At 49.6% G+C, this 14,995-nt stretch overlaps 1 protein-coding gene across 1 annotated transcript in view; it reads left to right on the top strand.

The window, feature by feature from the left end:
- Positions 1 to 13,683, top strand: part of COQ8A (coenzyme Q8A) — a 29,149-nt gene extending 15,466 nt beyond the window's left edge. Inside the window, exons 4-15 of the mRNA XM_073556379.1 lie at positions 1,402 to 1,468; positions 2,291 to 2,368; positions 4,406 to 4,528; positions 7,469 to 7,554; positions 7,759 to 7,899; positions 8,004 to 8,085; positions 8,304 to 8,397; positions 8,922 to 9,063; positions 10,662 to 10,769; positions 12,394 to 12,459; positions 12,562 to 12,648; positions 12,990 to 13,683. Of these exons, the coding sequence (XP_073412480.1) occupies positions 1,402 to 1,468; positions 2,291 to 2,368; positions 4,406 to 4,528; positions 7,469 to 7,554; positions 7,759 to 7,899; positions 8,004 to 8,085; positions 8,304 to 8,397; positions 8,922 to 9,063; positions 10,662 to 10,769; positions 12,394 to 12,459; positions 12,562 to 12,648; positions 12,990 to 13,280 (1,365 nt within the window). The 3' untranslated portion in view covers positions 13,281 to 13,683. The remainder of the gene's footprint in view (positions 1 to 1,401; positions 1,469 to 2,290; positions 2,369 to 4,405; positions 4,529 to 7,468; positions 7,555 to 7,758; positions 7,900 to 8,003; positions 8,086 to 8,303; positions 8,398 to 8,921; positions 9,064 to 10,661; positions 10,770 to 12,393; positions 12,460 to 12,561; positions 12,649 to 12,989) is intronic.
- Positions 13,684 to 14,995: the final 1,312 nt, after the last annotated feature.

Below are 14,995 nucleotides of genomic sequence, written 5' to 3'. Positions count from 1 at the left end.
CAGCAGGAGCCATTAACATCTCCGCTCTTCAGAGATTTCTACTGAAATGTGTTATTAGAGGAATGTCCGTGTGACGTGATGTAACCTCTTGTGTCTGTCGGGCATTTAGTCCCCAATAATCGGCCACAACACACAAATTATTCTTCTGTTCCTTATCCGCCTTGTCGTCAGGACCGCTCCTCCAGAAAACTCACTGCTGTGTAAGGCTATGTGCACACGGTGCGGATTCTGCTGTGGAATTTTCCACGCAGATTTTCCTAAATCTGCAGGTAAAATGACCTGCGTTTTACGTGCAGTTTTAGTGCGGACTTCCCCTGCAGTTTTCACCTGCAGATTTCTATAATGGAGCAGGTGGAAAACTGCAGCAAAACCGTACAAAAGGAGCGACTTGCTGCTGCTTTTATTCCGCACCAAATCTGCGCGGAAAAATCTGCAGCATGTGCACAGTGTTTTTTGATTTATGGTACTGTACATCACGTGCAGTTCTGCTGGGCCAAATCTGCTGCAGAACTGCACAGAATCTGCACCGTGTGCACAGGGCCTAATACTTCACTTCCCCTGTGGTGGCGCTGCAGGGAGATCACTTCCTATTGGCCGGCAGACTCTTCTGTCGGTGCCTTTAAGGACTTCTCCACTTTGCATATTCGATACTTGTTAATGGGGGTTGTGCACAATGGAGACCCCGTAAGATGCCCGGACACTGTCTGTGTTATGTGGGAATGTTAGCTGTTTTCCCGGGGTCTGGCAGGAGTCCTCCTCCTGGTCACGCTCTGGCAGTGTGGACAGACTGTGACCGCTGCGCAGTGTTTTATTAATGCAGTCTGTCCTGACCTTGGCGTCACCTGTGACTTTCCCGCTCGGTCACGGCTTTTGGGTGGGGGCGATGGTGTGCACTCTCATCCTAATAAATAGGACATGGCCGTTATATGAAGGTGATGTCTGCTTTACCAGTGGACAGTGTCTCGTGTATTGGGACACTTGGTTCTCTCCCTGCCACTAACTTATCAAGCTTTGGGGGTCTTGGAGGGTCTGAGTCAGTCTTTGCTTTTTTGACATGAAGTAATAGAATGTTATGGTTTGCTGTGGCTTTCTGCTCTGACAAATGGATCCCTACTAAATGTAGCACCACGGTATGTTTGTGCCATGTGGGTCCCCTGTCCCTCGGGCTCATGCCATGGGGGGTGCCCGTTATGAAAGCATATGGTGTTGGCACCGAGCATGGGTGGGAGAGGTCTGCCGGCGCTCATCTTATCATACCTTACTTGGGCCGCTTGCATTTGCTGCACTGGAGAGTAAATGGTGAGTCACTGCGCTGGTGGAATCAGACTCGTTCTGTACGGTAAAGTCGGCACAGAGGAACGTCCGTTCTTCCTTTTCATGAAACCTTGTTTGTTTTTTCAGCTCAGCGAGCGAGCGCGAGAGAGGAAGGTGCCAGTGACGAGGATCGGGAGATTGGCAAACTTCGGAGGTAAAGATATTGTGCTGCAGAGGATTAACAAGGCGGAGTAAGAATAGCGCTGTGTGCTGTATGAGCGTCTCATTAGGGGCGTGAAGACTTACGTTTTACCTCCTAAATGGTGGTCCCCTTTATCTGCGCTCTAATGGGAGTCAATTACTAGATGTTGTAGGGCATTAATCTGCAAGAAATGACGGCGTTCAGGCAGCACCACAGAGCCGTCCTGAACCTGCCCGCCATCTAATGATGACTCTGCGTAGTCTGTCCTTGTCTACACAGCAAAGCTGACAATTTGGTTGTGTTTTTAATGAGCATCATATATGTAAAAACTTCCCAGTTTGTTGTCAGTGAATGTGAACATTTGTCTTTAAATCCTAAGTTGGTTATTTCAATGCACAAAAGATGGTAAAAAGCTGCCGATGGTTTTTATTCCTTATGAAGCGGGCGCTGATCGCGGTCTTGTCCTGTAATTACCTGTGGTGTGTCGTGTCCTGAGGGATCTGTAAAACAATGGCGGCCTTTCTTCTGTGGGCACACAATGCTGTGGATCAGCTGCACATGATGATATAGGATCGGGTACTGATTATAGGGGGGATAAAATGCTTAAAATAGTTCCGTGGTGAGACGAGTGCGCAAGAGATGTAAGGAGGGTGGGTGTGCGCGTCTGGGCGGAGAGCCGGAGTTTTGACAACGAAACAACTTATTTTGTAAAAATTGGGGTGTTTTTTTTTTTTTTTTTTTTTAACTCATTTCTGCTGAGCCCCTTCTCTCTGATGGAGACTTGCACATCTGCCATTTATCACTTAGATTTTTTTTTTTCCCCCTCTGTTCTAGGTTTGGCGGTCGGTCTGGGCATTGGAGCTCTTGCTGAAGTCGCAAAGAAAAGCTTAGGCCCAAAAAGTGAAAACAATGGTGAGTGATCTGTGGGTGCTTGATGGTGTTCCCTGCCATCTGCCAGTATTCACCTCCTTCTGGTGCAGTGTCTGCTTTGTGTTTTCGGCTGTGGGGCAGGCTGCTATCTCCAGTAATGAACCGTATTAAAGGCTGTTTTCTGAGGATTAATAATCTTCAGGAGCGCACCGCTCCTCTGCCTCCCAGGTGTGGCGGTGCGCTCCTGAAGATTGATAGTTCGGATCAGCTTAATGGTCTCACTTCTTGTCGGAACTGGGAAGAGACAGCAGGGGACTGAACTGAAGCTTGCTGGAACTAACGATGCGCGCAGCTTTGGATTATAGAACCTGGAAGTAGCGTGTGCCTTTTTTTTTTTTTTTTTAAATATATAAAGGGGTTGTTCACTATTGGAAAACTCCAGCTTAATTCACTGCACCCTAGAAAACCAATCGATACTCTCCTACTGCAGTGGTGCTGTTCCTGGTGGTGACTTGACATTTTACTGTGTGACCACTGCAGCCAATCAGTAGTCTGTCAGTGGACATCTGCTCTGATGAAATGATAAAGGCTGCAGCTAGTCAGCGGCTGGCTGCAGCGGTCACATCACATGACAATGTCTCGCTACCACTCCTAGAGGTGTGTATGTAGTCTCTGAATCCTGACAAATCAAGTGCTGAAATCAAACAATCTACCAAGCTGTGGGTCGGCCTCCAGGGAACGGCTCGACTCTGCCCGGAGCTCGCACATCCTCAGGGGGTGTTGCCGCCTGTCGAATAGGTTTTCTGACAAAGTAAAGTGAAGGGTTTGCCAAGTGCAAAGTTTAGAGGGTGCGCTCCGTCCAGGTCCGGCTTTAGGGTGGGTGTTGCCTTGTGCAGAAGTGACCAGAATACAGAGAATGTCGGCGCCTCCTGTTTGTGCCCAAAGTCCTTGGAGTCGGGGCAAGTGTTGCCCCCTTGGGTGGCGGTGTGGGCACAACACCCGAGTCCCATTCTGCCTACAAACATGGCCCCCCACTCCACATGGCGGAGTCTGACCTGAACGCTCCCGCTCTGACCTGAACGCTCTGGCACACGGGGTATTGGGGGTCACCATGCAGCACGTGCTGGCGCAGCTCATCCCCGATCACCGCTCTCCGGTTTCAGCTGCTTCACCTCCAGTTCTGCATCTCGGTGAGGATATGTCCGGCCCGTCCTGGTCGTTGGCCCTCCATTAGTGAGTTGCTTCTCTTCCTGCCACTTCTGCACCATAATCTCTTGCTGTGAACTCGCCCGGACCCTGAGGTTCATTCACTGATCCCCTTTTATCTGTCGGCAAACCTCGAGGGTGTATGTGTGAATTTGCCAAATATGTGCCCCCCCCCCTCCCGTCCTGACGTGGAGAATGTGTGTTCTGTACACTCCACCATGCGGCAATGTGTGGCCCGTGTCCAGGTTATTATCCTCCGTTGTGGGGGCTGCAGGGGGTCACCGCGTCCTCACTTCTGCTTTACATAGAAGATTCTGGAGTCTGTAAGCTCCTCGTGACCTCACGCTCAGATCTCCGCTCGGACAGCTGGTGCCGGCTGCAGCTTTAGTGGCTCTGGCCGGATTGCTCCGTTTAGTGTGGTCTCTGTCTGACCTCGTACAGCTCGGATGCATAAAACAGTTTTTTTTTTTTTTTTTTTTTGCCTGATCCGTCATCCGGACATGGGCACGAAGGATCCGCTGCCAGCTCTGATGCCCGGTTGTTTTCTCCCTAGATCAGCGCCCAGGAATGTGCCCTCTGCGGCCGGCGTGGGCTCGTGGTATTGTTTATTGTGAGTCCGTTGACCCGTGGGGCGCGGCGCTGGGTGGATTGTTGCTGAGTAGTGATTTGTCATTGATATCGGCTGCAGAGCTGCACTCCCACCTGTGTGGCCCGGAGCGGGAGAACGCTCTCTAGACCTTCATTGATTACCGACTATTGGCAAAACTGGTCAAATTAACGAGAATTTTTTTCTTTTTTTGCATTGAACATTTGTGTGCAGCCGTGGACGTTTGTCGTTCTGTTTTCTGAATCTTTATTTTCTTAATTTTTCAGGTAAAAAATCCGTCATGGAATCCAGCCCCTTCTTATCAGAAGCCAACGCCGAGCGGATCGTGAGGACCTTGTGCAAGGTCCGTGGCGCTGCCCTGAAACTCGGCCAGATGTTGAGTATTCAAGGTAAGGTCCCCCATGGCCGTGACGTCGCACCTCGTGGCCACACGACGTTTGTCAGAAAAATGCTGCACATTCAGGAGGGTCTGTTCATCCAGAGCATTCTGATTCATGACAGAATTCCAAAATTCTGACATTTTGACTTCAACAGGGGCGCATGTTATCTATACGATGGTGCAAACTTACCGTACATGTTTTAAGGCCTCCAATAGTGTCAGAAGATTAATCAGGCGTCTCATCGGTTTATGCAGCGGCCTCAGGACCGGTCGGTGCTCAGTTGGTCCTCTCATTGGCAGAATAGAGAAGATGTAATCTAGATCAGAAAAAAAAATTATTTGCACGAAATACACAGTAAAATTTTGCATTTTATTCCTCCAAGGTAAAAGTCCTCTTGACCTTGGTGTCGCCTAATTTTCCCCCTTCACATCGAGCGGAGCGGCGTAATCAGTGGAAATACGGCCATCAGCAGAATTGGAGAAGTGTAAATCTCCCTCTCTCCGGAGCTACCCTTCATCGGTGCAGGATGTTCCCCGTCCTGTTTACAGCCGTGATTTTGGCTCCCATTCACTCCCCGTAGTCGGTCTTGTAATAATTTAATCTTTTGACAAATGCCGTCACTCAGCAACCTCCAGTATAACCTGAGCGCACAGCCTCATGGGGAGATCTCCCCTGTAAAAATGTCAACTTTAGTGGTTTGAAACTTTTTTTAGCTTCTGCAGAAAAAAGGCAGCGGTTAATCAAATATGCTAATTAAGTGATCAGTGCACTCTAGGAGTGGCCGAGCAGCTCAGCGCATCATTCCAGCCACTGGTTCTGCATGCCCCGCCTCCCTCACTGGTGATTGACAGCAGTGGCTTTCCTGGAGAGAGCCTGGTCTGCAAAGAAAGCGCCATCGATTGCCAGTGAGGGAGGCGGCGTATGCAGTGGTGCGGTGCACTCGGCTGCACCCGGGGTACACCGGCCAGTCTAGTTGGCATGTGACTGACCTTAGGTGACTGCGGAGCAGGCAGCGGCTTCCTGTCTCGAAATCTGGGAAACGGAGTACAGCCGAGCGCATTTTCCATTTTGCTGGTACAAGCAGAGCTCCACGCACAGGGGCCAGAGGGCAGAGTGGTGTTTATTTTTATTTATTTTTTCGGGGGGGGGGGGGGGGAGGGTGTTCAGTAAACTTACTCCAGATTCCTAATTTGAATTTCTTTTTTTTTCGCCCTGACTGTATTGAGACCGGATATCCCTCACCCCTCCCCCGATATCCCAGGACACAGCTGCTCTTCTATTAGGACCCTGGGGTGGGGGGCAGAATTCTAACAGTTGTCCATTACTGAAGCCCCCTCGCCTGCGCTCTCTGTGCTGGAGCGAGCGCTCTGCTCCGGGGTCCATGTCCTCACATGGTGAACGTCTAACATCAGGCATATATGTAGGATTGTATGCAGAGCTCGCTGATTGATCTCCTCGCCTCTCGTCATCTTTTAGAAGACTAATTACTTTTGAATTGCAGTCTTTTTTTCTTTGTCACCCCCGCACTAAAATCTTGTGCTTTTGTAGCTGCTGCCTGACATTGAGTAGAATTTTTGCTTTTTAAAGGGACTGACCAGGATTGAAATATTGATGCCGATCAGGTGTGTGTGTGTGTGGGGGAGTTCTGACGCCCTATTGGCTGGGTCAATAGGGTGAGAGCCGGGTCTGCACCGCTGCGTACGTGTAGTGGCCGTTCTCGGTACTGCATCTCAGCTCCCATTGAAGTGCATGTGATCTGAGCTGTGGCCACTTTCTCTCGTGGCGACCCCTGCACTTCGCTTGTAGACTCGGCTCGGTACATTTCCACTATAGCTGGCCGGCTTCTTGGCACATAGTATAAATAGCCGCTGCTGGCAGCGGACATGCAGCCGGGGGGATTTGCAGAGGAGTAGTGATCGCGGTGACTGCTCGTCCTTAGCGCGTTGCCCAACAATGGTGCGGACCGGTCCCGTCTTACCTACGACCGCCGGCTGTAGTGGTGACATGTCGTGCAGCTGTCGTCCGGTCTATAATAAGCCGCAGCCTCCAGAAATCATCCTGGGGGAAGCCCAGCAGTTGAAGGGGAGGACGAAAATAATGTTGGGCGTTAAAAATAGAAAAAAAATAAAAACACTCTCTGCATGCTGAAAATGTCCGACCCTGAAATATCAACGACCGGGAGGGGGTTCAGTTACAGAAAACATTGTTACTGCAGATTAAAAATAAAAAGCAAAAAAACCACTGTGACTCCAAATATAATCTGGTGTCTAAAAAGTACGGCAACTCTTCTTAAATGTCTACTTCATGCCGCAAATATGTGGTGGGGGGGTGTTATTTCTTTTCTTCTCCCCTCCTCCCAAGAGCTACAACTTTATTTTCCTGACCCCACAGCGTTACGAGGGCTTATTTATTTGCAGGACAAGTTATAGTTTTGAATGACTCCATTATCAATTTATGAAGTGACCATAAAGTGCTGTCATAAACTTTGTGGATTTGCTATTAGTTGTGCTAGAAGCTTATCAAGCTGTGCACATAGTTTCATTCTTTTTTTTTTTTTTTTTTTTTTTTTTTTTTTTCTTTTTTCCTTCCCCCGCTGATCATGTTAAACTAAATATCCATTTTTATTCTTGCAAGAGTGTCTCTCCCAGTATTATAGGCTGGATATGTGCTCTGTGTGTCTCTCGCAGTAACATAGGCTGGATGTGAGCTCTGTGTGTGTATACAGGGTGTTTTATTAGGTCATTTATGTATATTGTCAAAACGTCTGTCCTGCGCCCCGCCCCCCCCTTCATCCTTATTGGTTATCTTTCCCTGCCCTCCCAGAGACTACACATGCTATCTCCTCTCTATCTGTGAATAAAATAAAACCAAGCTCTGCAGTGCGGAGCAAGTAATCCTTTTTCTATAGTCTCCCTTTGACTAAAGTTCTGTTTCTTTGTTTCCGTGCAGACGACGCCTTTATTAATCCGCAGCTGCAGAAGATCTTTGAGCGGGTGCGTCAGAGCGCCGACTTCATGCCCATCAAGCAAATGACGGTGAGTCTCCGACTCTGCACTGTATGTGGCTGAAATATTAGGGGAATATTAACCTTGAACCGCCGGTCTGCGTATCAGAACCAAGAGACAGTAACCGAGGCTCCTGCTCCGAACGGCGGAGCCCTTCATGTATCCTCCTGCGGGGAGAGTATATGTGGCATCAGTCGTCCTGAACCATTGGTGTTTATAATAAATTATCCACAGAAAACGTTGAACGCCGACCTGGGACCCAACTGGAGGGACAAACTGGAGTCCTTTGAAGAACGGCCATTTGCTGCTGCCTCCATTGGTCAGGTCCATCTGGCCCGTCTAAAGGATGGGAGAGAAGTCGCCATGAAAATACAGGTCTGGCGATTTCTTTCTTTTCTCTATTTTTATTTTAGTTTTGATTTATTTATTTATTTTTTATTTTTCTTTTAACTATTAATCATGTTTATCTCTTTCCTTAGTATCCTGGAGTGGCTCAAAGTATTAACAGCGATGTGCATAATCTTATGACCGTCCTCAATATGAGCAACGCTCTGCCTGAAGGTAAAATGAATGACCCTTTCCCGTCTTCCATGTTGTGGGTCTGTGATGTTCTCCCGCCCGCAGTCGGTCGGGCTCTCGGGACTGAGGCCGGTGCACCGACGCGTTCTCGTCCTCTTCTGCCTCGCCCGCTGTTCCGTGACTGCCCGTCCTATAAGGTATCAGCCGCGTTACATGGTTCTGTGTTTCTTCGTTTTTTGTTTTTTTTTTTTTCTTTGAAGGTCTGTTCCCCGAACACCTGATAGAAGTCCTCAGCCGAGAGCTGGCCCTGGAGTGCGACTACAAGAGGGAGGCCGCGTGTGCCAAGAGATTCAAGTAGGTCCGCACCGGGGGTCGGAGGGGTTTGTCATGTAGAAAAAGTCTCTTTTCTGGTCCCTAGTAGGACATTTAACTAGTAATAATGAGCGTTCCTCACCCCTGGAGGACCTGGCGTTATTGCAGCCTGATGATCTCGGTGGGCACCATGTTTGTCCTGTGGTGGCGCTACTGGGGTGCTTACAATTTCTAAGACATTAAAAAAAAAAAAGTCCAAAAAGGGATCCCTGTAATTGGGGAAGCTCCAAGTCTGGCTTCTTTAAGATGGGGATAATTTGGAAACTGCAGATTTGACTGCATCCCTGTGTTGCTCTGTGCTGTCGCCTGCTGCAATTAGGGGCCCCACGCACTAATGGACCACGACCCCCCCCAATTACATCACGTTTTTCACCTGTTTACTGTGGATTTGGTTAGGGCGCCTTGATAACGGGTGTTGGTGTCGCAGACGTCCATCACTGATGTAGCAGAGCCGAGCGGGTTGGATGGGGGTGAACACTGCACTGACTCTTCCCTATGGATTGCAGGGAGCTGCTGAATGATCACCCCTTCTTCTACGTGCCGGCCGTCGTGGACGATCTGTGCAGCGCGCACGTCCTGACCACAGAACTAGTAACCGGTTTCCCACTCGATCAAGCGGAGCAGCTCAGCCAGGAGACGCGCAACGAGGTGCGTAATGGGGAGTACAGGGGTGACCGCTGGTGCTGGCGGACGCAAACCTTCGAATGGACATGGGCGACAACTTCAGCTCTGCTAGTACAGAGCGGTGTGTGTACCTGCCGAGGCTTCGCTGGTTCCTCTCGTCCAGTTGTGGCCGCTGGGGGGAGCTGTGTGTGTTGCTGCTGCTCCTGGTCACATGCGCTGGCAATGGGCGTCATGGATCCTGTGTAGTGAAGAGCGAGTGTGCTCGTTACTCAGGATTTCTGAGCATTTTCGTGTGGTCTCCATGTATTTTGGCATGCTCGGAGATTTAGTTTTTGTCGACGCAGCTGCTTAATTTGTGGCTGCTAGACAGCTTGAGTACATGTGCGGAATGCCTGTTTGTTAGGGAATCCCCACATGTATTCAGGCTGTCTAGCAGCCGTAAATCATGCAGCTGAGGCGACGAAAACTAAATCTCTGAGCACGCCAAAATACTCGGAGACCACCCGAGCATGCTTGGAAATCTCAAGTGCCGAGCACACTCGCTCATCACTAATCCTGTGATTTATTGCATGCTCTACACAAGTGACCAAACCACAATCCGGGTTCTGGGCCTCGGAGATCTCAAGAAAATTAAAGAGAAATTCCAAAAGATATATTTTTTTATTTATTTTTTTTTTTTTTTATGTCCTAAACTTTAGATGTGTAAAAATGAAGATGTATAAAATCTGCCCGAATTATTAATGATTATATGGAGATACATTTGTTGTCTGTTGCTGAATACGATGTATACTTTCTATCAAATATTTAAAGGAGCAGTGTACTACTAGATGTGGTTCTACATATGGACCCTGTGGGGGCTTTTAAAAAATAAAAGAAGAAAACGCTGGAAACGTGATCCTAAAGAGGAGCCCCACCCACCGAGTTACAGAAGATGGTCTCCCTCGTGCCTCCCCAGTGCTGTCGGCGCCTGTGTTTTGCTTGCTGTTGACAGTGCACACAGTGGCGTCACCTTCAGCGACCTTGAGAAGCACCGGCGGGATGTGTGCCGGGAACGTGTCTACTGTGTGACAGATCCTGCTTTACAGCTGCCGCCCTGGAGCTTCGCCACGTCCATCCCCCGCTGGCATCACCTCCCCAAAATAACTTCTTACCCTTTCTATGTGACACAAGGGTCCTGGAAAGTTACCGCTGATAAACATCGAGCGTGGGGTTCATGGAATGGCCGCTCGGCTCTCCTGATGTGCCTCCCCCTCCATAGTGCAAATCTTCAGTAATAAAACATCTAATGGACTATTTGGTATAAACTGCAGAGAATTGGGTTACTGTTCCTTTAAGGCCGCGGTCAGACTTACGAGAAACTCGGACGAGTCTCGCACCTTAATACCCGACACTCGCGACCGGAGTGTGCGGCTGCATGTATTTCTATGCGGCTGAACGCTCCGATCCGAGTGCCGGCGGCAGTGCTGGGTTTTGAGGTGTGAGACTCGTTCGAGTTTCTCGTAAGTCTGACCGCAGCCTAAGATGTATATTGAAAAGTGCCACTGCCAACAATAGAGTTTAATTATAGAGCCGGCCTGCGCGTTCATTGCGGAGTAAACTCATCAATTGTGTTCTCCTCTCAGATCTGTAAGAACATCCTGATGTTGTGCCTCCGGGAGCTGTTCGAGTTCCGCTTCATGCAGACCGACCCGAACTGGTCCAACTTCTTCTACGACCCAGAGCTGAAAAAGGTAATTACACCTTCCATCACCCTCGCTCGGCATCAGCATCCTTCCTAATGTGCAAAATGGATAGAACTGTCTGGAAATGGAGGAATCTGCTGCGCAGGCAGCTGCCGGATCTGCTCTTGCTGCATCTGCTGCGCAGGCAGCTGCCGGATCTGCTCTTGCTGCTGCTCCTGTGCAGGCGGCTGCCGGATCTGCTCTTGCTGGTGCTCCTGTGCAGGCGGCTGCCGGATCTGCTCTTGCTGGTGCTCCTGTGCAGGCGGCTGCCGGATCTGCTCTTGCTGGTGCTCCTGTGCAGGCGGCTGCCGGATCTGCTCTTGCTGGTGCTCCTGTGCAGGCGGCTGCCGGATCTGCTCTTGCTGGTGCTCCTGTGCAGGCGGCTGCCGGATCTGCTCTTGCTGGTGCTCCTGTGCAGGCGGCTGCCGGATCTGCTCTTGCTGGTGCTCCTGTGCAGGCGGCTGCCGGATCTGCTCTTGCTGGTGCTCCTGCTGTGCAGGCGGCTGCCGGATCTGCTCTTGCTGGTGCTCCTGCTGTGCAGGCGGCTGCCGGATCTGCTCTTGCTGGTGCTCCTGCTGTGCAGGCGGCTGCCGGATCTGCTCTTGCTGCTGCTGCTGCTGTGCAGGCGGCTGCCGGATCTGCTCTTGCTGCTGCTGTGCAGGCGGCTGCCGGATCTGCTCTTGCTGCTGCTGCTGCTGCTGCTGTGCAGGCGGCTGCCGGATCTGCTCTTGCTGCTGCTGCTGCTGCTGCTGTGCAGGCGGCTGCCGGATCTGCTCTTGCTGCTGCTGCTGCTGCTGCTGTGCAGGCGGCTGCTGGATCTGCTCTTGCTGCTGCTGCTGCTGTGCAGGCGGCTGCCGGATCTGCTCTTGCTGCTGCTGCTGCTGCGCAGGCGGCTGCCGGATCTGCTCTTGCCTGTCTCTATTGGCACCTAAAGCGCAGCAGGAATTTTTTTTTTTTTTTTTTTTTTTCCTCTAGCAGATGTACAAAAATGTAGCAGAGGGGATCGGACAACTGCAGCTTCTAGTAAAAAGTAAAGAAAAAAAGTGTTTAAAAATATAAAAAATGTTCAAATCACCCCCCCTTTTGCCCCATTCAAACAGAACCATTAAAAAAAAAAAAAAAATTTACATATATTTGGGCGATTTTGAATGTTGTGATGCCAATCGGTAAACGGCGTAGCGAGAAAATTATCGACACTCCGGAATTACGCTTTTTTGGTCACTGCAGCATTGCAATAATGGGCGATCAAAAGAGCGTATCTGCACATAAGTGGTATCAATAAAAATGTAGATTTTCATCTATGTAAACGTGGAAAAGAATAAAGTGAAAAAAAAATCCCAAACTCAAAGCAGACATTTTTCTTTAAAAATAATACAGTACAATGCCGAGAAAACAAAACCCCCAAAATATCTGGATCGTATTATGACTCTGAAAATAAGGGAGGAAAACTGGCCTCGTGCTACAGGGGTTAAATAAGATGGCAGCTGCCGGTCTATAGTTTCCATGGGTGGCTATTGACTTTCCATCAGTGGCCGACTTTCCTGGCTGGAGGTTTCCTTGTTAAGTTCTTCTGTGTGCAGTATTCTTGCTGCTCGCCCTCGGCTGGTCCCGTCTGACCCTCTGTCCCCCATAGGTTGCCCTGCTGGATTTCGGAGCGACCCGCGGCTTTGATGAAGAATTCACCGACCTGTATATTGAGGTGAGACCATTATACGGTGCGACCGTGACACGACTAGGACCCCAGAGGACGACGATGCTCTGCACTCCCTGTTGACCCCCGACACTGTTTTTGGTTTTCAAGGTAATTCGAGCTGCAGCCGACAAAGATCGAGAGAAACTCCTGAAGAAGTCAATTGAGATGAAGTTTCTCACCGGATACGAGTCGAAGGTAAAGTAGCTGTAGCCAATCACAGTCCAGCTCATGTCTGTAATAGCGAAATCTGATTGGCCAGGTTCTGAGGTCCGATAGTTTGGAACTCCTTTAAAGGGACATTTATATCCTTTTCGTCCGTGGTCAGAGAGGAGCGGGCCGTGTTACACTTCCACCATAGTTGTAGTGATGTAGCTCCGCCCCAGACTACAGGAGGAGCATAGTATCAGACTACACAGGGCTTGTTTGTAGTCTGTCACCATGGAGACACACAGGTCTGCATAGGAGCTGCGTGCAGGAAGCTGTAGGAGATTAATCAATACGATTTTCTTCATTGTTCTCGTCGTCCTCCTCCTCAGGCCATGGAGAACGCTCACCTCGAAGCCGTCCTGATCCTCGGCGAGGCCTTCGCGTCGGACGTTCCCTTTGACTTTGGCTCCCAAAGCACCACGGAAAGGATCCACCGCCTGATCCCCGTCATGTTAAAGCACCGGCTCATCCCGCCGCCGGAGGAGACCTACTCCCTGCACCGCAAGATGGGGGGATCCTTCCTCATCTGCTCCAAGCTGAAGGCTGCCATGCCCTGTAAGGATATGTTCGAGGAGGCGTACGAGAACTACTGGCAGGGGAAGGAGCACAAGAAGCCTTAAAGGGCCGGACTTGATTGTTTTGGTTTTTTTTTTTTTTTTTAAACACCCCTCACCCCTCCCCCACACACAGACATTTGCACTCTAATCACCTGCCGCTTTTATTAGGACGCGACAGGAGAGGTCGGAGTCACGGAAGCCGCCACGAACGGCTCCAACCTACGGATACGATCGGTCGCCGGCTCCTTACAAGTCCGGAATAGGAAATAAACTGTGGAAACTTCTGGGATCGTCTCGCGATGACGGGGGGAACCACTGATTCCCCCCATGTCGGGGACCTCGGAAGGTTTTGTATCTCAGCTTTTTATGGAAGGATCTGTAATCTCTCGCTTTATTTTTGTTTTCAAATTAATTATTGTTTTTTTTTCTGGCAATTAAGTGGAATTAAATGCTTTTTGTACTGTAACCACCGGATTTGTAAGAGGAGTCTGATTTCGGGTGATTCACGAGCTGTGATTAACCCTTCGTGTACCCAAGCATGTATTTCTTCACACATCCCCTCGTCCTGTTATACCAGCAGTCACCACAAGAAGGCGCCATTATGTGGCACTTGCACGTCATGACACTTACCCTGGACGAGGCCGGACCTGCAGCTCTGATCTGTGGAGGATGGCCGGGCTGGCGTCGGCACCCAAGCAAGTGCCAGGCGGGGGAGGGGGAGCCCACTCGCCATCCGGGACACCGGTGCGCTAGGGGGGCCCACTGCTTGTGCTGGCGCCAATGTGTGGGCCTCCCCCCGCTTGCTCAGGGCATGGGCATTTGCGATACTTGCCTCTTCCCGCTTCTCCGCTGCGGCGTCTTCGGACTGTGACGTTTCAGGTCAAAGGGAGCGATGGCGTCAATACTGTGCGCCCTCTGCCTGAATGGTCAGTGCGGAGCGCCGGAAGACGCTGAGGAGGCCGGAGCAGAGCAGCGGCCAGCGAGGAGAGGATTTTGTGTGTGGTTTTTTTTTTTTTTTATTAATATATGGAGCAATTTATCTGTATGGAGCACTATAATACTGAATGGGGGGACAATATATCACTCATGTAATGTAAGAAGTGAATTCACTGGCATTGTACTATCCCTATAGTTCTCTGCCGCATCTGTCCATCATGAATCATGGTATGTGTTAAAGGGGCCCACGAAAACCTGGAGGGTGGGCAACACTTCTGTAAATCTGACAAGTAATGCAGCTGTACAGGGGCTGTGTATGGTGGTCCAGCTTTCGCAGGAACAGAGGACAGGGACAAACTTATTGTGCTTGCTTTGTAATTATTTCAGTCATGTCTTGTACATTTTATTAGTTAAATGTCTGCACCAGCAGAATAGTGAGTGCAGCTCTGGAGTATAATACAGGATGTAACTCAGGATCAGTAATGTATGTACACAGTGACTGCACCAGCAGAATAGTGAGTGCAGCTCTGGAGTATAATACAGGATGTACAGTGCCTACAAGTAGTATTCAACCCCCTGCAGATTTAGCAGGTTTACACATTCGGAATTAACTTGGCATTGTGACATTTGGACTGTAGATCAGCCTGGAAGTGTGAAATGCACTGCAGCAAAAATGAATGTTATTTCTTTGTTTAATTTTTTTTTAAATTGTGAAAAGTTTATTCAGAGGGTCATTTATTATTCAACCCTTCAAACCACCAGAATTCTGTTTGGTTCCCCTAAAGTATTAAGAAGTATTTCAGGCACAAAGAACAATGAGCTTCACATGTTTGGATTAATTA

The sequence above is a fragment of the Dendrobates tinctorius genome, unplaced genomic scaffold, assembly GCF_039654945.1.
Source record: "Dendrobates tinctorius isolate UK_male_01 unplaced genomic scaffold, ASM3965494v1 ptg000232l, whole genome shotgun sequence".
NCBI lineage: Eukaryota > Metazoa > Chordata > Amphibia > Anura > Dendrobatidae > Dendrobates > Dendrobates tinctorius.
The sequence above is the reverse complement of the archived record's forward strand: the minus strand, read 5'-3'. Positions and strand labels throughout refer to the sequence as shown.